Source organism: Rhopalosiphum maidis, chromosome 2 (assembly GCF_003676215.2).
Source record: "Rhopalosiphum maidis isolate BTI-1 chromosome 2, ASM367621v3, whole genome shotgun sequence".
NCBI classification, from domain to species: domain Eukaryota; kingdom Metazoa; phylum Arthropoda; class Insecta; order Hemiptera; family Aphididae; genus Rhopalosiphum; species Rhopalosiphum maidis.
This window is the reverse complement of record NC_040878.1, coordinates 71,845,236-71,859,304: the sequence shown is the minus strand read 5'-3', so window position 1 is coordinate 71,859,304 and position 14,069 is coordinate 71,845,236. Positions and strand designations below refer to the sequence as shown.

The window sequence follows — 14,069 nt, the reverse complement described above, 5'->3', positions numbered from 1 at the left end:
TGTACTATAGTCCAGTGATATTAGACGAAAAAAGGGGCCCAGGTCGGAAAAATTCACATCTAGCTGAATTTTTGGTACACGCCTTTATGACATCGTTGAAAACAACGTGTGAAAGGTCGCAATCTGTATCATGTACGCGTCAAAGGTTATTCGAGGTCAAAGGTCACGAAATTGGCCTTTTTTTGAATATCTCGCTTTTTATGAGTCGTACAATAAAAAGTTTTCAATATAAATTGTAGAGGAAGTAATCATCTACAAAAAAAGTCTTATGACATTTTCACGTATAAGTTATAGTTTTTGCGTTATAAAGCCATCAAAATGTACACTTTCAATTAAATATGAATTTTTTGCTAAAAACAAGTAGCCTTTACCATGATAATATAATTGTTGACAACATGGATTAGGCCTACTACTGGGGAACCAAAATTCTATTTTCTATCCAAAATCACCGCCAAAATAAAAATCAAAACATTTTATCTACTATACTGTTATCGTGTACACAAATACAAAAAACACACCATTGTAAAAAATCAATACATTCATCGCTCCGCTCGGAATCTAAAAAAAAAAAAAAAAAATGAGATACACCAATGAAAATTTTTTTTTTATTAAGAATAAAGGCTTCGACAACGAAGATCATTAGCCCATAAGGTTAACAATGTAAGATTAAGAATAGTCTAATAGCTTGGAAATACTTAAAACTAAGTTTTTATATATATACTTATGTACATGGTGAAAAATGACATTTAAAGACTGTTTTATAATAAGTTGGAAAGTTTGATGGTATTGAAAAAATCGAAAATTGCATCAGTGTTGGTCTCTCCAAGTGCTTCTTCGATGTTGGGGGGGTGGTTTAAGATGCTTCGTTCGTTGTCATACTTGGTACAGTGGAGGGTGAGATGTTCGATTGTCAGTGGTAGGTTTCATTGCTGGCAGGTTGGTTGTTTCTTCGTGGTCGAAGAGGAAAGAATGAGTGAGACGTGTGTGACCGATTCTAGCTCTTGTGGTGACAATATCTACTATACGGGCTGTGTTTGTGGGGGATCGTCATTTTCGTATGGTTTTGAAAAAATTATCTAGATACAAATAACAATGAATGTATCTGAGATACGTATCTTAAACACTGGCCATATCACCGGGGGCTGTTAAACAGAGTTAGCCAACGCCGGGAAATGGGAAAGCGCTTTCGTCCTGTGTAGATACATTCGCGTTTCGCTAGCCAATCGCACTCGAGACGTCAAACAACCGGCGCACTCAAACTTGTACGTGATAATAATAAGTCATACGCGATTATTTATATCGTTGTCGTCGTCGTGGTCGCGGTCATTGTGTCGACGACACTCAACGATAAGACACAATTGCGGCAAGACGCTGTACTATTTGTCATGGCTGAACAAGTATACACGTTTATAGACTTATCACTCGACTGTTTACTCACCACTTGTTTATTACGCGGCATCAGGTCATACGGACGGCCGTGACAAATATTATACAATGACGTTTTTTTTTTTTTTTTTCGTGGATGGTAAAACGTATAAAAAAATATTTGTTTTCAAAAACATGTTTTATCGTGTGTCTGTGTACCTATTAATGTATTATGGTAGTATTTTAAGATAAAATATAAGCTATTTTAGTTTTTTCCATTCGTTATTAGTTTATTACTATTACGTATTAATTAATTAATTTTTTTTTAATGATTATATGTTATTGCATATATAGATGTTCAAGTTTAAAACCACAACGATCCCAAATCGGACATTGCCAAGTCTCTGTAAACATGTGCACATACTAATGATAATATTTAGGTACTTTTCACACAAACGCACTGCAGAATGAATGAGCACGGTATTGCCTATACAAAACCCCTTAATAAATCACCGCTTCCAATCCTCTTAAAATAACATTTTCGGCACGCCCCTATACGGTTTACGTATAAAACCAGAAATGAGATAAATTTATTTTTTTCTTTCCGCCATTAATTGAGTTAAAACAGAGATAACGTATATTATTGTACTCGATATCAATGGTGCGTAACAATAAATATTCGTATTTCATGGTGATAAATTATTGAATAATAATAAATTGATCACATTATTAAACGATGCCTAAAAGTAGTATATATAATTAATTTTAAGAGTTTAACTGATAAAATATTACGTTTTATTATAATATAATATTATATGCGCGTACAATTCGGTTAATACGAGAAGTAAATAGGTTACCCATATTATCAACGAATGATGATGAGATGCCATACAATAATATTTCACGGTTCAATTAGACGCCTGCGACAATTTATATAATATTATTGTGTTCGATATATTATAATATAAACATGATACATCCGAAAACGTTTCGGCAAATCAATTTAAAGAATAGCGATAAGCCAAATTAGTAGAAATACTCCTCTGGTGAGTCTGTGTTGTTCTGTAAGCCTGATTATCATATTATGTATTTAAGTCATATTGTTATAATACTATTGCACAGAAATTTAGTAAAAAAAATATCATGATATATAAGTTATAGGTTTATTATTAGTGCCCCTTTCTAAATCAGAAATTTCGAAATTATAATGGTATTTTTACACTTATATAATTTTAATATTTTTTTTTGTCTCTTTTAAATTCTATTAGTATCTATTTCTGTGTATGAGATAAGAATCTGACCCGACCAACGAGTTAACATAAGAATAACTGTAACTTCTATGTTGTCTGTTGAAAATAAATAAATATACGCCCTCACTATTTGAATATTTCTAAAAGTCCCCAACGCCTACATACCAATACCTATACTATTACTTGTTGGATTTTATTATAATACACAATAAGTCCGAAAATTAGTCTATATTGTGTATTACACAACATAGGACTGTATAAAACATGTCACAATAGTATAACTCATGCAATTTATATGAGAGGGTGTCTTTATTTTATATAGGTTTAACCGTAGATTAGATGTACTTAATCTATGGTGTAACATATAATACTTGAGCTAAATAGGGTTACACAAAACGTAGTAGGTAAACGTTTACATATTGTAATGTAAATACCTGCACGAAAATAAAGACACCCGTATTCCTACGTAAGTTTCTATACGAACAAATACGCATTAAAGTTCATACACGAATCTAAAATATCGTATTACTTTATACTGTACATGCCTACAGTAAAATGTAACATTGTAAAATAATCTCAACTATCTAGACTTGTTTTATTATGTTACATAAATACATGTAAGTAATCTGTGTATTTTTCTCCCGTTTACAGTAGACTAAATTCAATTAAAAATCGGATTAAAGACTTTTTTACGCAACATAAAAACAAACCAATTTAAACCACACCAACTACATTTAAGTTATCAGTCCTATAAGTCTGAATAAAGTGGGTAGGGAATTGGTATTTGTTATAGTTCTTGTTTGTGAACGGGTGTATTTTTTTCGTTTAGAAAATTACGTATGCCGGGTTATTTTTACCTGTTATGTTTCATGTGAAACCTTACATTCGCCCAATGTTTATAATATCTTTAACGTAACCTAATGGGGTGGGTTTATATGTATGTCTTTTAAAAACACTACACTACCTATTTTATACTTATATAGTGTATAATATAAAATACATATAAAGTCAGTGGCGTCATTTGTGGGATGCAAGGATGTACAAATGCATCCCACAAACAAAACTATTGTTATTTGTTTTATACTATAATTTCTATAAAATGATCTACATTTACAAAAAAAGTGTGTTGAAAAAGTTCATGGGATGACTCGACCATGCGAGTGACTGGTATTACTTTAAATTTTCAATATTGGTTTTGCATCCCATGAAAAAAATGTGAAATGACGCACCTGTATAAAGTTTCAGTACATAGAATTTATATTTTACTGAGTTCACAACATGCTAAATAAATTAATAAATAATTGAATATGATTAAATTATTGATAACAGTTATTTGCTTGATTAAACAATAAATATCTATAGCTTGCAATTATTAAAATAAAGATTAAACATTTATGATTATTAGAGTCTTCTTCATATTTATATCAAGTAATGCAACCGGTCAATAATTTAAAAAATATAACATTTTGAAATGCATAAAATAACCTATTATTAAGTTTTGTCAATGGTGTTTTTTTTGTAAATGTTTTGACCTTTTTAAGGTAATTATAGTTATCCACCGAGGTTTTAATAATATTTCATTTTATTTCGCTGTTATCGCCGAATTTTAAATCAGATATCTAATTACTTTTTCAATTTAATTCACGCAACTAACAGCATAATTAAACCATATAGTTTATTTTTTTTATATTTACCCAGTTTCATTATATTGTTTAAATTGTGATATATTATACTGAATAAAATTAAACAACTCCTACGAATTAAAAATGTCTTTTTAATAATATTTTTCTATTTAATTTACAAAATACATTGCCCTATTTAAATATTTAAGGAAACAGTTATGCTCTCCTCAAGTTTACATCCAAATGCATGCCTACCTATAATATTTTAATACCAAATAGATAATATCTAATGTAACATATTATGTACAGATCAGGTAGGTATAATATAATATGTACTTAAAAATAAATAATAACAATATGTGGGTACATGGCAAAAGAAAGAATAATGTCATAAAATAAAATCATAGTAGATTTCAAAGCGAAGTAAATTTTAAACATTTAACATTAATGTATAAAAATATGGATAGAATTTAGATCCATTTTTTACTAGAAACCACTCTAGTGTTGAAAATCAAAACATTAGTTATTTTATAATTACATAACCAACGGTTTAACTGACCCGAAAAGTGATGATAAACTGGAATAAAACGTATCACTTTAAAATCAATACATTCATCACTCCGCTCAGAATCTAATAAAAAGTAAAAACCTATGTTAATAAAAGAAAAAAATATATTATTTTAGAATAATCTTATTTTTCGAAAAACTTGAAGTTATTAAATTGGATATTTCAAAAAAACAATTAATGTTTTTTTGAAATAATGAGTGTCTTACGTTAAATTGATCACTCTGTGTAATATAAAATTAGAGTGATGCGCAAAACATTGTCTACTGACTCTACTGTCTTGTGGAGGGTTGCTGGGTGTATACGTTACAATATCATCGTGATGTTTCGAGACTGATACAGCAGATACAGGTCTCCGATCGATTCTTAACCACAATACTTACCGAATATTTTTCCTGCTGACAATGCATTAAAAATAATAGCATAATTCTACGAAAAACATTACGTCGAAACGATTTCTACCGCCGCTTTTGTTTGAACTACAACAATAGTCTGGTCATCCTTTTCGTTTTTAATTAAATCCAAATGACAGGTAATTTAATCACAATTAGTATATAATATATTTTGTAAAATATACGTATATAATAATTATAATATTGTATGTGCCTCAACGAGCGAAACGATTAAACAATTAAATTAAAAGTTGGTGGTTACACGGCGTTACGGTTATAATGTCATTTTCGTTTTGGGTATCGCAAATAATATTATTATAATAATAATATTAGTTATGTTAATGAATATAGACGTATAAGTAGACGTTGACTTATCATAAAATATAAACATTTATCGTTTTCCCTAAAAATCGATTTTCCGGGAAAACCGAATATATCGATATTAAAACAACAATTTGAGTATGAGTAAAAAAATCCAAACTAATAATTACATACCTACTAAATATTTGCAGAAAAATTTTTAATAAAATTGTGATTTTGAAAAGCTGACGAAAATCTGAAGATGACTAGGTATATCTATTGCTTGTAGCTTCACTCATATTTGTTCTGTAATAACCAGAAAACTGAGGTTGTAAAAATTGTTTATATAGTCGAACAAATTCAAACAACTCGCATACTTAATAATATATGGCATAGGAAAAAAATTGAATACACTCAAATATCACTTAGAGTTCGAGCTAGAGTGCGGCGTTTTATAAGTAAATGTAATTGCCACACCGAATGATGATCATACGCGTATTCAAAATTATCATAACCAAAATATTCGTTCAAATTGCGTATACCTACTTAAATATACATGGTATAGAATTAAAAACGAAACAAAAAAACAATTTTGCTTAAGGGCGAGGCAGGCGTGGCGGCATTTTTTAAATTTTCAATTCCCAACGGGTGGGACCGGACGGATCGATACACGCTATAATACTAACATATACATTAATATACCTATTATAAACGTCACAACGTATTAAATTCAACGTATTGTCAAATTCATCACCATCAGACATCAAATTTTCACTGGTAATCTATCGTAACTATACTCTGACGTGAGAGTCGGGTTAAACGAGAACACGGCAACTATCTTCCCCGCGTCACGTTAATACGTTATTATATTATAGTTCACGTTTACTCGTTTCCGTTTTTGAGCAATTTGGCGTGATCATTAAGTGTTTCAACGCAGTGCTGTCCGGCGAAAACGATTAGGCGTGTACCGCCTACGTACGTACATACATTATTGCAACTATTCTTATGCCGCAGGGGTCGCGTAAAAAGCTGATTGATTCGAACAATTCACTGAAGTGTAATCAATGACCAATCACGGGCCATTAATGAATCGTGCTTAAGTTGACGATAATTAAAGATTCCAAAAAACCTAATTTGAACTAATATGTATACTTTAAGCTTAGAAATGGGTTAATCGTGCTTAAAAAACATCACGTATATAACTGTGTGGTTAAATGATAAGTGATAGTAAATAAGTGTTATTATATTCAATAACTATAAATTATGGACGGAGATCAAGATCTGACTGTTAATGGATGAACGATCAGAGGGAAAATGTTTTAAATTTATATTTTTACACATAATATATTTACCTATACTTCGTAACAGATTTCAGATATTGTTGAAATATGTTAGAAAATTGTATTTTCAATATTATTACATCCGCATATACTTACCGATTGTGTAACGACGAACTAAAAAAAAAAACTGAATTTTTAAGGCTGTAATCGACAATCGTATTTCTTTGTATAAAATGTATCCGTATTTTTTTTTTTTTTTTTGCTATTTAATTATACAGCGTGTCAGTTCTGCTGTGTACAAACAGGATGGGCAGCTGCTGTACCAAATTGTTTGATGTTCACCTGTTAACATGCATTGTCGTGTCGTTTTAATAAGTAAAAAAAAGAATTATTAGTTAAACGAATGTAAGTTTTTCATTAATTTTTTTTTATCGTTTATTTTATACTCTGTTAAAATAATTTTGTTTTCTACCAAGCAATTATCACACTGATTTTTTTCTTGTAATATTAAGTTATTTTACAAGTAGATATGGTTATTAAATTATTGTTAAATTATAAATACAATGTAAATAAAATGCTTAAAGAATAAATAAAATGTATTTGTATATTTTTTTAGTATGAATGTATTTTGTACTTAATTATTTAATACTGTATTTTTTTAAATAGAAGTTTCCTTCGTCCATTCAAAATTCAACCGATTTCGAAATTGTTTTCTCTCCATATTACAAATAAATAACTGTATAAAATGGCTTTTTCGAATTTTTAAAAAAAAAATTAAGTTGACTTTTTTTGGACCATTTTAAAATGTAGGCTATTAGTCATATATTACATTGAAAAAAACTACAGACTACAGTACAATATCTGCATTATTTTTTGAATTGCAGCTATTGACATTCCAATTAATTTACATACTATATAATATAGTTATAACTTATATTAGTTATATTCGAACCCTAAGGCCCTAGAGGCCTATAAATACCCTTACAACGTATATTAAATTAATATTTACTGTCTACAAGCAATTTATGTAAATAAGTAATAACTTTATATGGGTAAAAGGGGTGAATGTAAAAAATCTAGCGACAGGCATAAACATTTTGAGGAATTCGTCCATGTTTTTACATTTATACTGCGATACCTGATTAAATTATATAGGTAGTTATTTTTTTTCTCATCATTACATACATTTAGATGTATCTTGTGTTGATAGCCATTATTGTAGTGCACAGACGCGCAATCATCTTGTATTTTGTAATCAATATAAAAAAAATCACAGTTGAATTTATAACCTTTAATTTATTTTTTCCCTAATACAGCAGTAGTTCTAAACGGTATCGTCAATATCCAATAGTTATCTATTATACGTCGTTGCCTCGTTGGTTTCAATTTTAAACGTTCATGCTCTTCAATAAAGTATCGGTAGAGACCATCTGCACCCTCCAGTCATCAAAGAATCTTTTCTTATTGGATTGACTTTTTCCTATGTTACTGCAGCGTAACATAGGTAATTGAATTTCAGGATATCTTATACTTTATAATAAATATAATATAAATACTGAGTATTACACTAATATAAAATAATACTTACTTTGACTTTTAAAAAATAAATAAAAATGATAAAATAATTCCATGTACTTACTTATTGCCCGAGATATTATTGCCTGGATTATGATGAAAACTGAAAATTATATACATATATATATGAATACAAAATATAGTAGTAACTTAATTTTTATAATTTCAAGTATCTAAGAGAGATAGTTAAAAAACAATCTATAATATATCTATATAATGTATTTGATTTCGGATAATGCAAATATATAATTGCAAAATAAAAATTAGAAAACATTAATGTGAGCACTGAGCAGAAGTAAAGTAATACATAATTCTACATATTTATAATATTTATTTTAATTTATGTTTGGATGGCAATTTTTTTAATTAGTTTTATTGTAGTTATTGTAGTATTGTTGTAAGTAGTTTTATTTTCTTATTTTCATTTATAATAATAAACTAATAACAATACATTTAAAATAATTAAAATCTATTTTTTTAGTTATAAAATAAGAATTAATTTAAACTAAGTTCTAAATCTGAATTCAGATTTAGTTCATATTTTTAAAAAATAAAAAGTAATAAAACTTAATTTTAATTAAATAAAATAACAATATTAATTATGGTAGTTAAAAACTATAAGGCTTTCTAAATGATTTACTATTTGTAATACTTATTATTATAAATTAACTTGTGCATTTACTTTTTTCTTAAATGGTTACCTAGATAAAAAATTTTCTTAGCAAAATAGTACATAAAAAAGTATTAGAAGTTAAAAACCCTGTCATACTTACCTTTATTAGTATTAAATAATAAATTATAATATTAAAATGTTTACTTAATATTTAATAATATTATTTTTAGGTACATAAAAAATAATTTTATCATAATTTGAAATCTATAATATATTTTATAACAATATTTATTTGAAAAAAAAATTGTATTGGGAATTTGCAAAATATATATTATTATTATTATTATTAAAAACTACGTGTGAGAAAGAGAAACATAAAAGTAATATTATTTTAAAACCAATATCAATTATAATTTATTCATTTTTCTTTTTTTGTATTAACATTAAGAACAAAATAATATTCAATAATCAATAATATTAAGCTCCATGCAATAAATTTGAATAGTTATCGATATAACATTAGTCATTAATTTTCAATCGTGAGATTTTGGGTCGTTCCCTTACACTATAATATAATAATGATAATAATTATTGTAATAATTGTGAACCGCAAAAAAAAAATCAAATCGTAATAGAAAATACAAATACTTAGTGCTATCTAGTGGTGAAAATACAAATCAACATTGTATTTAAATTGATAGTTGGATCAAAAAAAGGTTCTCATGACTCACATAAAAAATTATTAAGTATTAAAGTGGTTGCTTATTATTTAGTAGTAAAAAGTATGTAATAATAAAATGTATCAATTATTTGATTATTTCTTCTTTCTTTTTAGATTTAAAATGATGTGTGTGTGTGTGTTATATTTGTCTTCTTTAACCTTTTCAAGCAGTAAAAATGCTTTGATTATTAATGTAGGTAATTGTATCTGGTAACAAATTGGATCTAGTTTGTACTTTTACAAAATTAAAAATGCCCAATTTATTTATTTTTTAAGTATTTAATTGCCAAATTTTATAAATTATTTTTAGTTTACAATTTATAAAATATTGAATTTCTTAAGTTAACACTTTAAAATTTAATACAAGGTTGCTTAAATTAAATAATTCATATTTAAACCAAAATTTCTAAAGAAATAAATAAGCACAATTTTTTTTAATAATTGAATTTAAAATTTAAATTGATTATTTAAACAATGAATGCATACAATTCTTGCATATAATATGAATAAAACTAAGTGTGTAATGTCCCAATGATATTTTTAAAATGTATAGATTAATTTTAAAATATTACCTATTTATATCATGAATTTATTCAGTTTTTTGTTATAAAATAGTATTAACTCAAAAGTTTAATAACAGTAATATATTTTGGTATAAATATTATTAAAATTATCAGATATTAATAATATACCTAATAAATTTAGTGGTTTTAGAAAAAAATTAAATTAACCGACCATCATACTAAACGTAAAATAAATTACTTTAATAATATCAAAAAACATATGAAAAATGTTTATAATTCAAATTCAACTCATCCATTATAGTGATTGAACCTGTTATACAACAGATGAATACCCACTGACACATTTTTAAAGATTTAACCCAGTTTCCTAATGATTGTCAGTTGTTTTAATCTTGGTGAAGATATTATAATTTACAATAACTGTTATGATAGGTTCAATTATAAAAGAAACCTGACTAGAAACACTTGCATTTTATATCTATAAGTATACCAATATTTAAATATTATTCTAAAAGATTTAATCAAAGCCAAAACTAAGTTAACAAACTTTAGGATAAAACAAATATATAATGTATAGGTATGTTGTTTAATACAAAACAGCTTAGATAATACTGTAAAAATAAATTTATAAAAATATTTGGATTTTAAACGGAAATTACATCTCCAGGACATAATATATAAGCTTCTGACCTATAAACGGATTTTACATCAGAAGACAAAAAAACACAATCTTATAAGAAAAAATTATATTAAAAAAATTGTAAATGTACCAATTTTACAAACAAAAGTTATCTTACAATTCAATAACATGTTTAATCAATATTGATGTTAGGTAGGTACTTGGACAGCTTATGGTATTGAATTAAATTAATACATTAATTCAAACATTTAATTTAAAATATTTAAACTATGAATTAAAAAAAAAAAAAAATTAAAAAAAAAACAGTCACATAAAAACCGAGCAGACTTTGTAACAAAATATTTTATAATTCTTAAATTATATTAAGATTAGGAGACAATTTTTGACTTGAACGTATATGCAAAATACAAAACCACGATGCTGACAATTGCAGCCAAGAATTCAGAATTGACCCAAGCACCTTTGTATGCACCGGGGTAACGGACGTATGCAGAGTGTACAGGCGTTACACTGCTGATAGATTCTCCATCGCGCAGTAGTTTCCTAAGTTGTCCATAACCGGCCTCATCGTAGAATTTCACATGATAATCGCCACGACGAGCCTTTTTGAAGTCATCTAACCAACTGACCTATGGAAAATACGAGCATAATATTATAAAATTGTATTTCTATAAGACTGTAAGCGTACAACCAGAGTTGTGTCGCTAATAGGACAGTACGTACTTGGTATTTGTTCGGGCCAGCATTAGCAGCTACTAAAAGTCGGCCTTCCACTTCAGCATATAAGTTGGACGGCGAGTCCTCACACTCGGCGCTCACTTGTGCGATGAACGCGGCCTCGGTAACGATCATGGCATCGGTGGTGGTGTACGACTCGACGGCATACTTACAACCGGCAGTGGATGAAGCCACCGCGCACAGCGACAAAGCGATGAGAATGCAGTGTGAAGTTTTCATCGTGGAATTCGGATAAGAAAATACGGCAAATCTGGAGGAACCGATGAAAACCGTGAACAGGCGTTGGATTTAATAACGTATTGGCGAGGGGACACGGTTTCTGGAATACGGTTCGAATGATGTAAAAGTGCCAACTGTTAAAATCGCGTTTCGCGGCGCTTATGATAACCGGCCTTGTCGATAACGCGTGTAACAAGATGTCATCGTTTTTGAGTGTGACCAACGTAACGAGTAAGTTGGAGAACACTGTACCGCTAAGGGGAAAAAAATATGAATTTGGACTTTTGAGTACCTACCTAATATAGTAATATGGAATGAGCCAATTGGTCAGATCATCTCCGGTATCATATTTATAAATTTTCAAATAAATCGGATGAATAAGATTTAGTGATAACATGTACTATTCGTTTGTCACGTCTGTAAAAAAATAAATTATGAAAAATATTTGTTATGGTAAAATCTTGAGATCAATTATTGTTCTACTACCTATTTTGATCTTTACTTTTAATTTTGCATTTTTGTGCAATCATTTCATAAATTCTTAAATGTTTACATTTCAAAACATTGAATTGATAGAATTCTGAGAATTGAAATAAAAACACATACCTACAACACATTTACAAAAAAATTTCATATGTTTCATTTATATAAATATATTGAAGAAATTCAATTATTTAGGTAGGTACCTAGTATTAGAGATTTTTATGAATTTAATCTAATAACCAAAGTGAGCGAAACTTTTCAAGGTAAAAAACATTTTAAAAAGCGATGGATAATCGATCTCAGATTAACTTAAAAAATTCTAACAAACTTATTTATATTTTCAGTCTCAGATATCTTATGGCATTAATATTATTGTTGTAGTTGGTACCAGGCTCTAATAAAAATTGTTCAACTACATACGGTACTGTAAATAATTCTGGGCCCTCATTGTATACTAGTATTTATAATAATTTCAATAGAAATTCTAACACTTAATTTTTTTATTTTTACAGAAGATACCTATAATAATGGTTATACAGCTTTTTTTTGCTGTTATACACTTCTTTAAAATGTCAGTTATTTTAATTATCTTGATATCAATTCAAAACACATATGAACACTAATTTATTGCAGCTTAATATAAAAAATCAACATTTTTTTAAAAAATATTTACGAATAATGAAATACAATGTAAATTATTCATTACGATCTTATGAGATAAAAATAGTATACACATATATTGTAAATGTTCAACTCATTTTTTCCTAAATTAAATTAATGATATGAATATAATGTTGTTTTTTTTCCGAGCACCCAGAGAATGAGGGCACCGGAACCACGGTACTCATTGATCCCCTCCTTCCTTTGTGGTGGCCCTGCACTAAGAAAAAAATAACAAAATATACATACTTCAACTTTGTAAATTTTTTAAAAAGATTTTAGATTTCATTGACAATATAATTACGATTTATCAAAAATATACGATAATGTAACATAGTAGATATAATATTATAATCATTAGTTAAGAATTTAAGATCATGTGCCTACTACGTCTAACTGTCTTAGTGTATTTTAGATAGGTATCTTATGTTGATAATATAATTAAATAATTTTAAAATACAATTATGGTCATACATACGTAGTGACATTCGTACCTCCGTTGTCAGTTAACGCATAAATTATGCATTCGAGTACATATTAACTAAAATGTACAATAAAAATTTCAAATGGTATACACAAAACCAATGAATTGGCCACTGATGATAAGCGTTCATTTAAGAGTTAGTGTCTACAAAAGTACTGAAAATTGATCTTTATAGAAAGAAGGTCAATGTTGAGTATAGGTAAAGAATAAAAAATATTTATAGAATAGAAAAAAAAACGATAAAAATAGAATCAACGGAACTAAATAGCAAAGAATTTCCATATTTTTATGTGAACTGAAAAAAGGTATCCAAATATTTTAAATTAAACACTATTATATCTAGACATATTTCTATACCAATGGGTATTTTCAATATTATAGTATATAGTATAATCGGTTACCGGTACATTTATTTATAATCATTGTATTGTATTTCTGAAGCGCATTAACTATACTAATACTGTATAGTATACCGTATACATACAAATCACTCGTGATGTCATGCTCCTCTTATTGCCTAAATTTAAGTATAAAAGTTTAAGGTAATATAATTAATATTTTTTATTTTAAATAATGTTTGGGTGTATTTAAAAACGTATCTAGAATTATAGGTAGCTAATGTTTCTTAAATTAATATG

General features: G+C 27.8%; 1 protein-coding gene across 1 annotated transcript; it reads right to left on the bottom strand.

Moving 5' to 3' along the window:
• Positions 1 to 10,938: 10,938 nt before the first annotated feature.
• On the bottom strand, positions 10,939 to 11,957 carry LOC113552845 (translocon-associated protein subunit delta). Its single transcript, XM_026955826.1, has 2 exons — positions 11,571 to 11,957; positions 10,939 to 11,476 (listed from the first exon to the last, which is right to left on the bottom strand). The coding sequence occupies exons 1-2, from the start codon at positions 11,802 to 11,804 to the stop codon at positions 11,216 to 11,218; spliced, it is 495 nt and encodes a 164-aa protein (XP_026811627.1). The 5' UTR covers positions 11,805 to 11,957; the 3' UTR covers positions 10,939 to 11,215.
• Positions 11,958 to 14,069: the final 2,112 nt, after the last annotated feature.